The sequence below is a fragment of the Rana temporaria genome, chromosome 4 (genome assembly GCF_905171775.1).
Source record: "Rana temporaria chromosome 4, aRanTem1.1, whole genome shotgun sequence".
NCBI lineage: Eukaryota > Metazoa > Chordata > Amphibia > Anura > Ranidae > Rana > Rana temporaria.
This window is the reverse complement of record NC_053492.1, coordinates 76,354,480-76,370,230: the sequence shown is the minus strand read 5'-3', so window position 1 is coordinate 76,370,230 and position 15,751 is coordinate 76,354,480. Positions and strand designations below refer to the sequence as shown.

The 15,751-nt window shown below is 50.4% G+C and overlaps 1 protein-coding gene across 1 annotated transcript in view; it reads right to left on the bottom strand.

Annotated features, from left to right (window-relative positions):
* SMC6 (structural maintenance of chromosomes 6) overlaps window positions 1-15,751 on the bottom strand; it is a 134,156-nt gene that overhangs the window by 34,106 nt on the left and 84,299 nt on the right. The window contains exons 20-21 of the mRNA XM_040348559.1: window positions 8,128-8,298; window positions 5,282-5,419 (exon numbers count right to left, since the gene is read on the bottom strand). Of these exons, the coding sequence (XP_040204493.1) occupies window positions 5,282-5,419; window positions 8,128-8,298 (309 nt within the window). The remainder of the gene's footprint in view (window positions 1-5,281; window positions 5,420-8,127; window positions 8,299-15,751) is intronic.

The following is a 15,751-nucleotide window of genomic DNA, read 5'->3' as shown; positions in this document are numbered from 1 at the left end:
TGTACTCACCGTAAAATCCATTTCTCTGAGTTCATGGACGAACAACACAGCAGCCTTTGACCTTAGGGTTATATCCGCTTCCTTCCAGGAGAGTTAGGCAGAAACAAAGCACTTTAAGTGTTAACACTTTCCTCAGTGCAGCTCCTCCCAGGGGGCGTGGTTCCCCGGGTATAGCCCACACCCTGCTCTAGCAGCTCCAGTTCGTAACAAGCAGTACAAACAAAAGGAGGGGTGGGTGCTGTGTTCGTCCATGAACTCGGAGAAATGGATTTTACGGTGAGTACAAAAATCCTATTTTCTCTTCCGTTCATGGACGGACACAGCAGCCTTTAACCTTAGGGACGTCCCCAAGCAGTGTCAAAAAATTTGAGGGGTGGGAAAAACAACACAGCAAACCAAGCTACACCCCAAACAAAACCGGAGTTACTCAACGGAGGAACTCCAACTTTAAACTGCCGCCTGTAACACCTTGAGACATCAGAAGATGCACTCACATCCACCTTGTAAAACTTTGAAACAGTGTGGACCGATGACCAGGTCCCTGCCTTACACACCTGTAACACAGAGGCTTGATGCCGGAAAGCCCAAGAGGCCCCAATCGCCCTGGTCGAATGCGCCGTAACCCGAAAGAAAGGCGCCCGCCCCTTCGGGGCAAAGGCCTGAAGCACAACCTGTCGGATCCACCTAGAAATGGTGGCCGACGAGACTGCCAGACCTTTTCTGGGACCAGCCACCGACACGAACAGTGAGACCGACTTCCGGAAAGGAGCCGTAGCAGATAAGTACACACGTAGGGAGCCTTGCAAGACAAGGCCGCCAGTTCAGATACACGTCTGATCAAAGTAATTGCTACCAGAAAAAACACCTTCTGTGGGATCTTTCGGATTTCCTCAAAGGGAGCATACTGAAGCACTGAAAGTAAACGGCCAGAGCCAAAATCTGACTCTTAACCGTACTCAAGGCGAGAGCCTGATCCACTCCCCGCTGTAAAAACAGCAGAATCCTGGACACCACGTATGTACGAGGGTGCCACTTCATCTTTTAACACATAGAGATGTAGGCCTTCCACGTACGATGGTAAATCCTACGTGAAGTAGACTTCCGTGCACGCAGCATGGTAGAGACCACCGAGCCTGACAGTCCTTCAGTACCTGGCTCTCAACAGCCACGCCGTTAAAGCCAGCGACTGTAAAGCAGGGTGGAAGATCGGACCCTGCGACAGAAGATCTTCTCTCAGAGGTAGACGCCAGGGGGCGTCTGCCACCAGACGCACCAGGTCTGCGTACCAGGAGCGGCGCGGCCAATCTGGGGCTATCAGGATTGTTGGAATCCCTTTGGGTTCCACTCTGCGCAGCAGACGAGGAAGAAGCATCAGAGGAGGGAAGGTGTAAATCAGTGGATAGGGACCCCAAGGAGCCACCAACGCGTCTGACGCATCCGCCCACGGGTCCTTCGACCTGGCCACGAACTGTGGCACCTTCCAATTGAGACGGGACGCTAGAAGGTCCACGTCTGGAGTGCCTCACTTTTGGCACAGACTCCGAAACACCTCCCGGTGAAGTGACCATTCTCCTGGGTCCAGTGTTTGGCGACTTAGGTAGTCGGCTTGCCAATTCTGAACACCCGGAATGTACACAGCCGATAGAGCTGGAACGGACCTTTCGGCCCACCGAAGGATGTGCGCTACTTCCAGCGCCGCAGCCGAGCTTCGTGTGCCTCCCTGATGATTGACGTACGCCACGGCCGTGGCGTTGTCGGACTAGATCCTGACCGGTCGGCCCTGCAGCTCCAGGGACCACCCGGCAAGGCACAGCTTGATTGCTCGGAGCTCCAGAACATTGATCGGCAGGCGAGACTCCTCCTGAGTCCAGCGCCCCTGGGCTGACTGGGTGCCCCAAACGCTCCCCCCCCCCCCCAGCTGGAGAGGCTGGCATCCGTCGTGACCACTTTCCAGTGACATGGCAGAAATTACTTCCCGGCCCGAAGCACCGGAGACGTCAGCCACCACACCAGGGAAGACTTGACTAGTTGACTCAACTGAATCTGGTAATCCAGAGAGGACGGGAGCTTGTCCCAACGTGACAGAATCTCCTTCTGTAGTTCCCTGGTGTGGAATTGGGCATAAGGAACTGCCTCGAAAGAGGCCACCATCAGACCCAGAACCCTCATGCAGAATCGAAGAGACGACCACTTCTGGGTCAACAACTGCTGCACCGCAGAATGCAGCGTCTGGAGTTTCTCCGTTGGGAGAAAAACTCTCGCCTCCGCGGAATCCAGGACTAGCCCTAGGTATTCCAGACGCAGAGACGGAACCAACACTGACTTCTGGATATTCAGAAGCCAGCCAAACTCTTGGAGAGTCTGACACGTGATAAACCTCTTCTAATTCTGAGCCTGAGGAAGCTCTCAGGAGAAGGTCGTCCAGATATCCCTCGCTGTCTCAGCAGGGCCAGTATCGGGGCGAGCACCTTGGTGAAAACCCGTGGTGCCGAGGCCAGGCCGAACGGGAGTGCCACAAATTGAAAGTGGTACTTCCCGATCGCAAAGCGCAGAAATCTCTGGTGCTTTGTGCAAATGGGAACATGTAAGTATACGTCCATGATATCCAAGGATGCCAGTAAGTCCCCCTGATGGAGTGCTGCTATCACCGAGCGAATCAACGCCATCCTGAATTTTTGCACTTTGACAAAGCAATTGAGGGCCTTGAGGTCCAGGATTGGACGGACCCCTTCCTTCTTGGGGACTACAAACAGATTGGAGTAAAACCCCTGAAACCGTTCCAACGAGGGAACTGGTACAATCACCCCCCTGACCAGAAGATCCTGGACAGCCCCTGACAGAGCCTGCCGGCGAACCGGAGGAAGCTGGAGGTTGGAAGGAAAAAAAATCTGTTTGGTGGACAAGAAAGAAACTCTATCTTGTACCCCAAGGAAACTACTTTGCAAACCCAACGGTCTGAGAGGAGAGACCTCCACCAAGCCGCGAATTTGCGTAGCCGGCCCCCCACCCGAGACACGGGCAGACCTTCATGCGGAAGCAGGTTTGTCCGCAGGCTTGCGGAACCAGGGGCGCTTCTGCCCTGCAGCGGGTGCCTTAGCACCTTGCAAACGTTTTCCTGCTGCACTGGGCGCACAAAAAAAAAAAAAAAAACGCTTTGGGGTAGTAAAAGAGGGCCCTTGCCTACGGTGAGGCTCCTTGCCCTTTCCAGACCGTGGGAGCAGTGTGCTCTTACCACCTGTGGCATCCTTAATGATGTCATCCAGGAACGCCCCAAAAAGCTGCTCACCCTTAAAGGGCAAATTCACCAAGGCCTTCTTGGAGGATTGGTCCGCAGACCAGCATTTCAGCCACACAAGGCCGCGTAGCACCACCGCATAGGCGGAGGCTCTGGAAAGCAAGGGAAGCGTATCCAGGGCTGACTCACAGACAAATTTTAGACCCTGAACCAATTGTTCAGCCAGGTCCTTGCAGGTCTCGGAAGCACCCTGCTCCTCCAGCTTCTGCAGCAACAACTTTGCTCTTTCAGTCAGTGTCTGCAACACCAGAGACCCGGCCACGACCGGTCTCACAGCCGAACCCACAACTGTGAACATAGAGCGGGCCACAGCCTCCACTCTCCTATCAGTGGGGTCCGTAAAAGCGGGAGCACCTTCCACAGGCAATGTGGTGGCTTTACTCAGTCTGGACACAGGAGGGTCCACTGACGGAGGAGAGACCCACTTTTTTAAAAAGTCCTCCTCAAAGGGATAAAGGACCGCAAAGTTTTTAGGAACAGCAAAATCTTTTTGTGGCGTATCCCATTCCTTACATAGCAAATGCTCCAAATAAGGAATACAGGGAAATATCACTAGCTGCGGTGCTAGGCGGTTTGCGGAACCAAAAAGGGGCCGGTACATCTGGTGCTCCCGCCAAATCCTCAAGTTTATGAGTATCACGCACCGCAGAAATAAGAGCTCCAACAAATTCCCTATCATTTACTGACCCAGAGGCAGAGTCATCCTCACAGTCCGCGTGGGTTAAGCCTGCATCATCTGACATTATAGAACCAGAAGCAACAGCAGTTAATGAGTCTGTGTCAGAGATATCCCCAGAAGCAGGGTCAGGAAGGCGGCGCTTTGTACCCCCCTTCTGGGCACTAGCTGCGTCAAACCTGGCGAGAAACGCCTCAAGGACAGCCGACATTACCTCAACAGATGCGGCAGGAGCAGGGGGATTAAAGTATAACTCAGGCATTGCTGGGGCAGAAACACCAGGTTCAGGTTCCATGTTGCCCCACCGCTGTGTACTGCAAGACAGAACAACCCACCGGTCACCTCCTGGCTGCAAAAATAGAAGCAGAGGCCTCCCAGGGACTCACCACCCCACCCAGCTGCAGAGAGAGCTGAAAACCTGAGGTGTGCTCTGATGTGCTGGTTGTGCTGCGTCTGTCACCTCAGGGAAGAATCACAGCGTTTCACAGCGCTAAAACTGACACAAGAGGCCAAGAGATTTCCAAGATGGCCGCCGTGTGAGGTAAAAATCACCAGCAGGCTACAGGAAAATGGCCGCCGAGCTATGTAAATCGTGACCATGGCAAAATGGCGGCCGTGGCGCAGTTTAAAATCCCCAGTGATGCACCAAACACCTCATACTACACAGCAGCACCCCCCAGAGTAACAACACAGTCCACCACAACACACGGGCCCCGGTGGTAATAAAGAAAACTCAGGAGGCCCCCCTTCACAGCCAATACCCAGTCAGGGGAAGGAGAGAGAGGAAAGCAGGGCAGACCCTCAGTCGACCTCCCCAGGGAAAAACACCAGCCTTACCACCTTGCCAGGGCAAGGGGCCACTACTTACCCTACCTGCGACTACCGGCTGGAGGTATCCCGGACAAAACCAACGTCCACCAACGGCATGGCTGTCGGCCAGACACACTGTGACAAGGCCATAGAGACCAGTCATATGCGTGTCCTGGAACACCTAGTTCCCCGGCCGCCCCTGGAGCATAGGAGCCTGTCGTGGACGACCCAGAGCTGAGCTGAGGGCCGGCACACGCTCGATGGCCGAACATGGGGGGACTACAAGAGTCAAGACCCAGCCTGTCACCCAGTCGGCGGTTGATAGAAAGTTAATTTCTCAAAATTCATACCTGATACAGTCAGTCATTCTGGAAATAAATGTGTTCTATCATAATCAGCAAAGAAAAAAAAAAAAAAAAAAAGTGTTGCCCTGTGTAATTTAAAGTTAATGGCATCTGGAGAATTTGTAAGCCAAATAATTAAAAGTTATTATCTCTTACCTCCAAGTCACTTTCTTTGACCCTCAACTCACGCTTGTTTTTCTCTATTCCCTGCAAATGCTGGCGGAGCTTTTCCTCATAATGTTTCCTATGACGCTTACAATTATCTACCTCTTGCTCTGCTTTATGAAGTTCTTCCTGAGAAAAAAAAAAAAACACATTTCCAGAATAAATCAACACTGGTAATATCCAAAGACCCTGTTAGCCAACACCCCTAAAACATTACAGATTACATCTCATATTAACAGCTGGAAGTTTGAGAACATGATCAATGGCTCTATAAATGTGTCTGATTTTTGATTGAAATGCCATCTCCCAAATGCCACAATTAAAATAAATCTACTAACCAGTAACTACTAGCTGCAAGGCAATTGTTCTGACTCACTGGTTTCAATACACACCAAGGGAAGTGTGATGATCAGGAACGTGGGACTCAAATCATAAGTCTGCTTACTTCTCTTGGGTCAGTGACTCGATGTACTAAAGCTGTTTTCTCAACATGACAGCCAGGCCACTAACTAACAAATGATGACAGCCTCCAGGTTTCTCTCATAACAGAAAAAAAGAAAAGTTTGGGTGTAACCTGTTAAAACATGAAATACGCCAACACGGCTCATATTAGAAATCTATGCAAAATGTATGATTTAGGGGGCTTCTCATACTGTTTCTCGGTGGGACTACAGCCAATTGTCATCCAATTCTGTGTACCCTTGATCTCATGTTACAAAATGTGTGTGGTCCTTTCACACGGGCAGACCAATTGGGTTCACCCGTCAGTTTTATCAGGTGGACCTGATAGGAACCTCCAGTCTCCTCTATGGAGCGGCAGATGTCAATGGACATGTGTCTTGACACTTGGCAACATGCGATCCTGTCCACTAAAAAAAGACAGATGGGGAATCTGATTGGATGGCAGCCTGCACATTAGTGTCTATGTGACAGTTGTCAGGAAGAACAAGCAAGAGCTGCAGGGGACCAAGAAGACAAACTCTTCACCAAGAAGAGTTATTTTCCCTAACTTGAGGATATGATTTCTGAGGATTGAAGGGATAGTTAGCAGAAAGAGCAGTGGGTAAGATGAGTGTTTGCAATCTTCTTTAACAGGTATAGCTTAAAGTGAAAGTTCAGTCAAAATCTAAGGCTAAACCTACGTCCACCCCGATTCTAAGACTATTTTATCTACTCTGAAAGAAAATATGCTTATACGTATGCATTCTGAAGCCAGTCTGGTTACACAAGCTCTCCAGCAGCGGCTTCCATGTAGAAGAGAGATTGCGGACAACAGCTGCAAATGCCTGTGTGGTGACGTCACCCACAGGCTTACTATGGGGCATATGTTGTCTGCTGCACCTCCTCTACACTGAAACTGGTGCTGGGACCTGATCATGTGACCGGACCTGAGCTACTTCAGAAGTATAACCATTTTTTCTTTCACTGGGGAGCTAAAATAGTCTTATAAACGGGTGTGGGAGTAGGTTTAGCCATAGTTAAATTTTAAAGCGGAGGTCTGGTGAAAAAAAAAAAAAAAGTCAGCAGCTACTAACACTGTACAAAATATAAGGTATAATCAGCGCAATATAAACACGTAAAACAACAAGCAGCTGAACACTAGGATTCAATTAATAAAATTCCTGAGCATAAATATAAAGTAGATAGTGCAGCGCTAAAAATCCAATAATAGAAAGTCCATAGTAAAATCTTTTCTAAAAGTGACTGGTGATGAGTAGAAATCATGCAGGTGCTGTAGAGTGGTAATGAGTAGAAACACCTCCACCAATGGTAGTAATGGCCGCTCACCTCACCAATATGACCCTCTGTTAGATAAGGTCATAAACAGCATTCCCATAAGGGTATCTCCAAAGGGGGTTAATCCAGCAGTGATATGTGATAATCTCCAAAGGAAGGTCTGCGTACGCTTTAGACTGCCGCGATACTCCATGGGACTTATAGTCCGGACCTCCAAACTAACACTGTAGCTGCTGATTTTTACTAAGGAGACTTACCTGTCCAGGGTGCCCGCATTGCCCGCATTGACGGTAGCCGAAGCCGAGCAAACGCTCGGGTCTCGGCTGCCCCGCCGCCATCCTCGGTCAGGGAATCAGGAAGTGAAGCCTTGCGGCTTCACCGCCCGATTCCCTACTGCGCATGCGCGAGCCAAGCGGCGCGCTTTGAATGGATGATGTCTCCTGGGACACACACAATGTCCCAGAAGACTCCGCTCCACCATTCCACAGGAGGCAGCCGAGGAACAGAAGAATGAAGATGGACCGCGGATCAGGAAGTGGCAGATTAGGACGATCTGCCTAGCAACAGGGACTCAGGTATATTCTCAGCATTTAAAAAAAAAAAAAAAAAGTTTTCCTTGGTGGAGCTCCGCTTTAAGACCCCTTTCACACTGGGGTGCTTTTCAGGCATTTTAGTGCTAAAAAATAGCGCCTGTAAAGTGCCTCTCATGCGTTCCCAGTGTGAAAGCCCGAGCGCTTTCACACTGGGACAGCACGCTTGCAAGCAGCATCTGTGGGGCGGTGCGGGAGTGGTGTATACACTGCTTCCAAAAGCCCTGCCCATTGAAATGAATGCCAAAGCGCCTGCAAATCGCTTCCAAAAGCCGCAACATGGGCGCTTTTAACTATTTTTTTCGGCCACCAACGGGGGGTTAAAAGTGCCCCGCTAGTGGCCAAAAAACGCCCCAAAAACTAGCGCCGTTTTACTGCTAAAGCCGGGCGCTTTCAGTGAACTTCCACCTTAATGCTGACATGTACCCTATAGATTCTTGAAAAGCATGAATCTTTAAGATTTGTTCACTTTATAGTTTTGAAAAAAAAAAAAAAACACATAGTATATACCTTTACTGGATCCGCCAACTCAGACACAGAACTGATTTTCTTTTTTATGTTCTCATACTGACACTCAGAGTTCACAAGCAGAGATTTTAGGTGTTCCATGCTCTTCTGAGTCTCCTCCATCTGAAACCTCACCAGCTCAATCTTTCTCTTGTCTTCCTGCAATTCAATTTCCTGTTGCACACAAAAAAAAAAGAAATTAAAATCAGGAGACAGATCCACCAAAACCAATTCGGTGTAAATGCATGCAATTATTGTACGATGAACATATCCATAGGCAGCAATGAATTATTAACATTGAGACATAATAGGGATATCTGTAACAAAACAGTAAATATTAACCACTTAAGCCCCGGACCTTTAAGCAGCTAAATGCCCAGGCCAGGTTTTGCGATTCGGCACTGCGTCGCTTTAACAGACAATTGCGCGGTCGTGTGACGTGACTCCCAAACAAAATTGGCGTCCTTTTTTATTCCCCACAAATAGAGCTTTCTTTTGGTGGTATTTGATCACCTCTGCGGTTTTTATTTTTTGCGCTATAAACAAAAATAGAGCGACAATTTTGGAAAAATGCTATATTTTTTACTTTTTGCTATAATAAATATCCCCCAAAAACATATATAAAATTTCTTTTTTTCCTCAGTTTAGACCGATATGTATTCTTCTACCTATTTTTGGTAAAAAAAATCGCAATAAGCGTTTATTGCATTTTTATTAATTTTTTTTTTTTACTACCAATGGCGGCGATCAGCGATCTTTTTCGTGACTGCGACATTATGGCGGACACTTCGGACAATTTTGACACATTTTTGAGACCATTGCCATTTTCACAGCAAAAATGCATTTAAATTGCATTGTTTATTGTGAAAATTGCAGTTTGCAGTTGCAGTTACAGTTCGGGAGTTAACCACAGGGGGGCGCTGAAGGAGTTAGGCTTCACCTAGTGTGTGTTTACAACTGTAGGGGGGTGTGGCTGTAGGTCTGACGTTATCGATCGTGTCTCCCTATAAAAGGCATGACACGATCAATGCAGCCGCCACAGTGAAGCACGGGGAAGCCGTGTTTACATACGGCTCTCCCCGTTCTTCAGCTCCGGGGAGCGATCGCGAGGGGGCGGCTAGCCGCGCCCTCATCCCAGATCGCTCCCCGCGGGTTTCCGACCGCCGCATGTACCGGGAGGGGGGTCCCGATCGGACCCCTGACCCGCAGAAAGGCAGGGACGTACATGTACGCCCATATGCCTGTACGTGCCATTCTGAGGACGTACATATACATGCGGCGGTCGTGAAGCGGTTAATACCTGCACTCAGTTATACTGCTTTGATGTGCATTTCACCCCCATTTTATAAAATGCAAGCCACAACGTGGAATCAGCAATGCACAACAGAGTTTTCATTGCTTAAAGCGGAGGTCCGCTGAAAATAGGATTTTTGTACTCCCCGTAAAATCCATTTCTCTGAGTTCATGGACGGACACAGCAGCCTTTGACCTTAGGGTTATATCCGCTTCCTTCCAGGAGAGTTAGGCAGAAAAAAAGCACTTTAAGTGTTAACAACACTTTCCTCAGTGCAGCTCCTCCCAGGGGGCGTGGCTCCCCGAGTATAACCCACACCCTGCTCTAGCAGCCTCAGTTCGTAACAAGCAGTACAAACAAAGGAGGGGTGGGTGCTGTGTTCGTCCATGAACCCAGAGAAATGGATTTTACGGTGAGTACAAAAATCCTATTTTCTCTTCCGTTCATAGACGGACACAGCAGCCTTTGACCTTAGGGACGTCCCCAAGCAGTGTCAAAAGTTTTGAGGGGTGGGAAAAACAACACAGCAACCAAGCTTACACCCCAAACAAGACTGGAGTTACTCAACGGAGGAACTCCAACTTTAAACTGCCGCCTGTAACACCTTGCGGCCGAAGGAGGCATCAGAAGATGCACACACGTCCACCTTGTAAAACTTTGAAAAAGTGTGGACTGACGACCAGGACGCTGCCTCACACACCTGTAACACAGAGGCTTGATGTCGGAAAGCCCAAGAGGCACCGATCGCCCTGGTCGAATGTGCCGTAACCTGAAAGGGAGGCGCCCGCCCCTTTAGGGCATAGGTCTGAAGAACAACCTGTCGGATCCACCTAGAAATGGTGGCCGACGAGATCGCCAGACCCTTTTTGAGGACCATTCACCGACACGAACAGTGAGTCCGACTTCCGGAACAGAGCCATAGCAGACAAGTACACTCGAAGAGCCCGAACCACATCCAGGGAATGTAAAGTGGCCTCCTTCTGGTTTTTCGGCCAGGACATAAGGATGGAAGAACAATGTCCTCATTAATGTGAAAAGCCGAAACAACCTTTGGGAGAAAAGAAGGCTGCGGCCGCAGCACCACCTTATCCTCATGGATGACTAAGTAGGGAGCCTTGCAGGACAAGGCCGCCAGTTCAGACACCCGTCTGATTGATGTAATCCAGAAAAAACACCTTTTGTGACAGACAACAAAGGGATCCTCCGAATGTCCTCAAAGGGAGCATCTTGAAGCACAGAGAGGACCAAATTCAAGTCCCATGGGGGCAGTGGAGGGCGCACAGGAGGGGCCACATGTCGGACCCCCTGCACAAACGTGCGCACCAAGGGGTGCGCCGCCAATGGTCGCTGAAAGTAAACAGCCAGAGGCTGAAATCTGACACTTGACCGTACTCAAGGCGAGAGCCTGATCCACTCCGGCTGTAAAAACAGCAGAATCCGGGACACCACGTATATACGGGGTGCCACTTCATCTCCTCACACAGAGATGTAGGCCATCCACGTACAAAGGTAAATCCTCCGTGAAGTAGACTTCTGTGCACGCAGCATGGTAGAAACCACCGCGCCTGATAGGCCCCGGTCCTTCAACACCTGGCTCTCAACAGCCATGCTGACAATACCAGCGACTGCAAAGCAGGATGGAAGATCGGACCCTGCGACAGAAGAACTTCTCTCAGGGGTAGACGCCAGGGGGCGTCAGCCACCAGACGCACCAGGTCCTCGTACCAGAAACAGCGCGGCCAATCTGGGGCGAGCAGGATTGTTGGAATCCCTTTGGCTTCCACTCTGCGCAGCAGGCGAGGAAGAAGCTTCAGAGGAGGGAAAGCGTCAATTAGGCGATAGTGACCCCAAGGCGCCATTAACGCGTCCGACGCGTCTTTCGACCTGGCCACGAACCGTGGCCCCTTTCCGATTGGGACTGGACGCTAGAAGGTCCACGTCTGGAGTGCCCCACTTTTGGCACAGACTCATTATCGGGAGTAGAGACCATTCTCCTTGGTCTAGTGTTTGGCGACTTAGGTAGTCGGCTTGCCAATTCTGTACTCCCGGAATGTACACGGCCGACAGAGCCAAAATGGACCTTTCGGCCCACCGAAGGATGTGCGCAACCTCCGTTGCTGCACCTTAACTCCGTGTGCCTCCCTGATGATTGACGTACGTCACGGCCGTGGCGTTGTCGGACTGGATTGTGACCGGTCAGTCCTGCAGATCTAGGGACCACCTGGCAAGGCACAACTTGATTGCTCGGAGCTCCAGAATATTGATCGGCAGGCGGGACTCCTCCTGAGTCCAGCGCCCCTGGGCTGACTGGGTGTCCCAAACGCCCCCCCAACCGGAGAGGCTGGCATCTGTCGTGACTACTGTCCAGCGACAAGGTAGAAATGACTTCCCGGTCCGAAGCACCGGAGATGTCAGTCACCACACCAGGGAAGACTTGACCAGATGGCTCAACTGAATCTGGTAAACCAGAGAAGACGGGAGCTTGTCCCAACGAGACAGAATATCCTTCTGTAGATCCCTGGTGTGAAATCGGCAATACGAGACCGCCACGAAAGAGGCCACCATCAGGCCCAGAACGCTCATGCAGAACTGAAGAGACGACCACTTCTGGGTCGACAACCACTCCACAGCAGACTGAAGCCGAACGGGAGGGCCACAAATTGAAAATGGTCCACCCCGACCGCAAAACGCAGAAATCTCTGGTGCTTTGAGCATATGCGAAACATGCAAGAACGCATCCATGATATCCAAGGATGCCAGAAAGTCCCCCTGATGGAGTGCCGCTATTACCGAGCGAATCGACTAGACAAAACAATTGAGGGCCCTTAAGTCCAGGATTGAACGGACCCCTACCCTCTTGAGGACTGCAAACAGATTGGAGCAAAACTCCTGAAACCGTTCCATCGAGGGAACTGACAGAAATGACTCCCGTGTCCAGTAGATCCTGGACAGCCCCTGACGAAGCCTTCCGGCAATCCGGAGGAAGCTGGAGGTTGGAAGGAAAAAATCTGTTTGGTGGACAAGAGAGAAACTCTATCTTGTACCCCGAGGAAACTACTTTGCAAACCCAACGGTCGGAAAGAAGAGACCTCCACCGAGCCGCAAATTCGCGAAGCCAGCCCCCCACCCGAGACACGGGTGGGGGCAGACCTTCATGCGGAAGCAGGCTTGATAGGCTTGCGGTACCAGGTGCGCTTCTGCCCCGCAGCGGGGGTCTTAGCACCTTGCAAGCTTTTTTCCCGCCGCACTGGGCACACGGAAAAAACGATTGGGGGTAGTAAAGGAGGGCCCTTGCTAACGGCGAGGCTCCTTGCCCTTCCCAGACTGTGGGAGCAGCGTGCTCTACCACCCGTGGCAACCGTAATGATGCCATGCAGGGATGCCCCAAAAAAAGCCATTTACCCTTAAAGGGTAAATCCACTAAGGCCTTCTTTGAGGACTGGTCTGCAGACCAGCATTTCAGCCACACAAGGTGGCGCAGTACCACCGCATAGGCGGAAGCCCTGGAAAGCAAGGGGAGCGTATCCAGGACCGACTCACAGACGAACTTCAGACCCTGAACCATTTGTTCAGTCAGGTCCTTACAGGTCTCGGAAGCATCTTGTTCCTCCAGCTCCTGCAGCAAAAGCTTGCCCTTCCAGTCAGAGACTGTGACACCAGAGCCCCGGCCAAAACCGGTCTCACAGCCGAACCCACTACTGCAAAGATGGAGCGGGCCCCAGCCAACATTCTCCTATCCGCGGGGTCTTTAAAAGCAGGAGCCCCATCAACAGGCAACGTGGTGACTTTGCTCAACCTGGACACGGGAGGGTCCACGGACGGTGGAGAGACCCACTTTTCCTAAAAAAAAGTCCTCCTCAAAGGGATAACGGATCGCAAAGGCAAAAACTGTCTGCGGTGTATCCCATGCCTTGTACAACAAACTGTCCAAAAAAAGGAACACAAGGAAACACATTTTCAGTGCGTGGCGGTTTGCGTAACCCAAAAGGGACTGGCACACCAGGTGCCCCCGCCATATCCTCAAGTTTCTGAGTATCAGGCCTGCAGAAATAATAGCTCCAACATAAGCAACCGACCCTGAAGCAGAATTGTCCTCATTGTCCGCGTGGGTTAAGCCTGCATCATCTGACAATACAGATACCATGTCAGAGATATCCCCAGAAGCAGGCCAGGGAGGTTGCGCTTTTTTACCCCCCATCCGGGCACTAGTCGCTTCAAACCTGGCGAGAAAACACCACCAGGACAGCCGACACTGCCTCAGCAGATGTGGCAGGGGGAGGGGCACCAAGGGTTAACTCAGGCAATGCAGGGACAGCAGGCACCACAGGGCCCCACTGCTGTGTCACCCTGAACTGCAACGCAGAACCACCCACCGGTCTCCTCCAGGTCGTTACCATAGAGACAAGGGCCCCCAGGGAACTCACCACCCCACCTGGTGCAGCGCGAGCTGAGACAGGTCCTACGTGTGCACTGGAGCCGGCTGCGCAGCGTCTTTCACCCCCGGGAGATTCGCGGCCTTCCTGCAGCACTAAAACGACCGCATGAGGCCAAACGAAATCCAAGATGGCCGCCGTATGATGAAAAAACACCAGGAAAATGGCCGCCGAGCCATATAAAGCGCGACCACGGCAAAATGGCGGCCGTTGCGCAGTTAAAAACACCCACAGTGACACAGCACCCAGTACACACAGAACCTGTATGTAAAAACACACACACAGCCCCCGGTGGCAATAAAGAGACCCCAGAAGGCCCCCCCTCACAGCCACTACCCCAAGGGGGAAGGAGAGAGAGGAAGTAAAGGAGAGAGGAAAGCAGGGAAACCCCTCAGTCGACCTCTCAGGGGAAAATTCCAGCAATACCACCTTACCTGAGCAAGGGGACACTACTTACCCATCCTGCGACCACCGGCTGGAGGTATCACAGACAGAACCAACGTCCGCTAAACGGCATGGCTGTTGGCCAGACACACTGTGACAAGGCCATAGAGACCGGTCATATGTGTGCCCTAGAACATGATGTTCCCCGGCCGCCCCTGGAGCAATGGGGGCCGGCACACGCTCGATGGCCGAACATGGGGGGACTAGAAGAGTCAAGACCCAGCCTGTCACCCAGTCAGCTGTTGATAGAAGAATCACAGGATTCAAAAATGCAGGAACAAAACAATAAAAATCGCAAAAAAATCTTCACAGTACAGGACTCTAGAGGGCCTGTCCTCTCCTGACGTTAGGCAGAGAAAAACTGAGGCTGCTAGAGCAGGGTGTGGGTTATACCCAGGGAGCCACGCCCCCTGGGAGGAGCTGCACTGAGGAAAGTGTTGTTAACACTTAAAGTGCTTTTTTTCTGCCTAACTCTCCTGGAAGGAAGCGGATATAACCCAAAGGTGTCCGTGTCCGTCCATGAACGGAAGAGAATTTTTTTTTTAAAGTCAGCAGCTACAAATACTGCAGCTGCTGACTTTTAATATAAGGACACTTACCTGTCCAGGGCGCCTGCGATGTCGGCACCTGAGGCCAACCCGTCCCCCGGATGCTGCCACCATCTTCAGTAAGGGAATCAGGAAGTGAAGCCGAAAAGCGGAGGTTCCATTTTTGTGTGGACCTCCGCTTTAACACAGCTCCATGCATGGAGGAGAGAGTCATGCAACTTTAACAGGTCACATGACTGGGCTCTGCTCCTTAATGTTTGCAATTATTTTTTCTCCTTCAAATCAGTCCCTTAAAGTGGGGTTCCGGGCATAACATTTTTATTTATTTTTTTGCAATCCAATTACATTATTATGAATATTCATTAAAACATATTAATAAAGCACATAAACAGTTGCAAAAACTTACCTGATATCATCTCAGGGCTCTTTCCATCATAGCTGTGGCTATTATGAAGCCCAGTTTATGTTTCTTCCTGTTTTTTAGGGAGAGGGTCATGCTGGGATTTTTAGGCACAGTAATGCCCAGAGACTCCTGGGAAATGAGTGTCATCATTTCCCAGGAGTCGATGGGGTTTTAGGATATAAAGTTCTACCACCGCGGACTAGGAACTAGGCAGATTACGAAATAGAAGTGAGTAAAAAAAAAAAATTGTAAGATTTTTTTTTTTTTTTTTATTGCATTAAAGGCAAGCTGTTCATAAAAGTTCATTTTTAGGGTGGAACTCTGCTTTAAAGAGGAATTAAACTTCCTCTGCTAACATTTACCTATGGGTAAGCCTTTAAGGCTTACCTATAGGTAGTGCAAATATCTCCTAAACTTGTAATGTTTAGAAGATATTTACGATAAATGCAGCTAGTAACATCACTGGAGCATGCGCATTGAAGGAAAGGCCAAGGGTGCCGTTCCT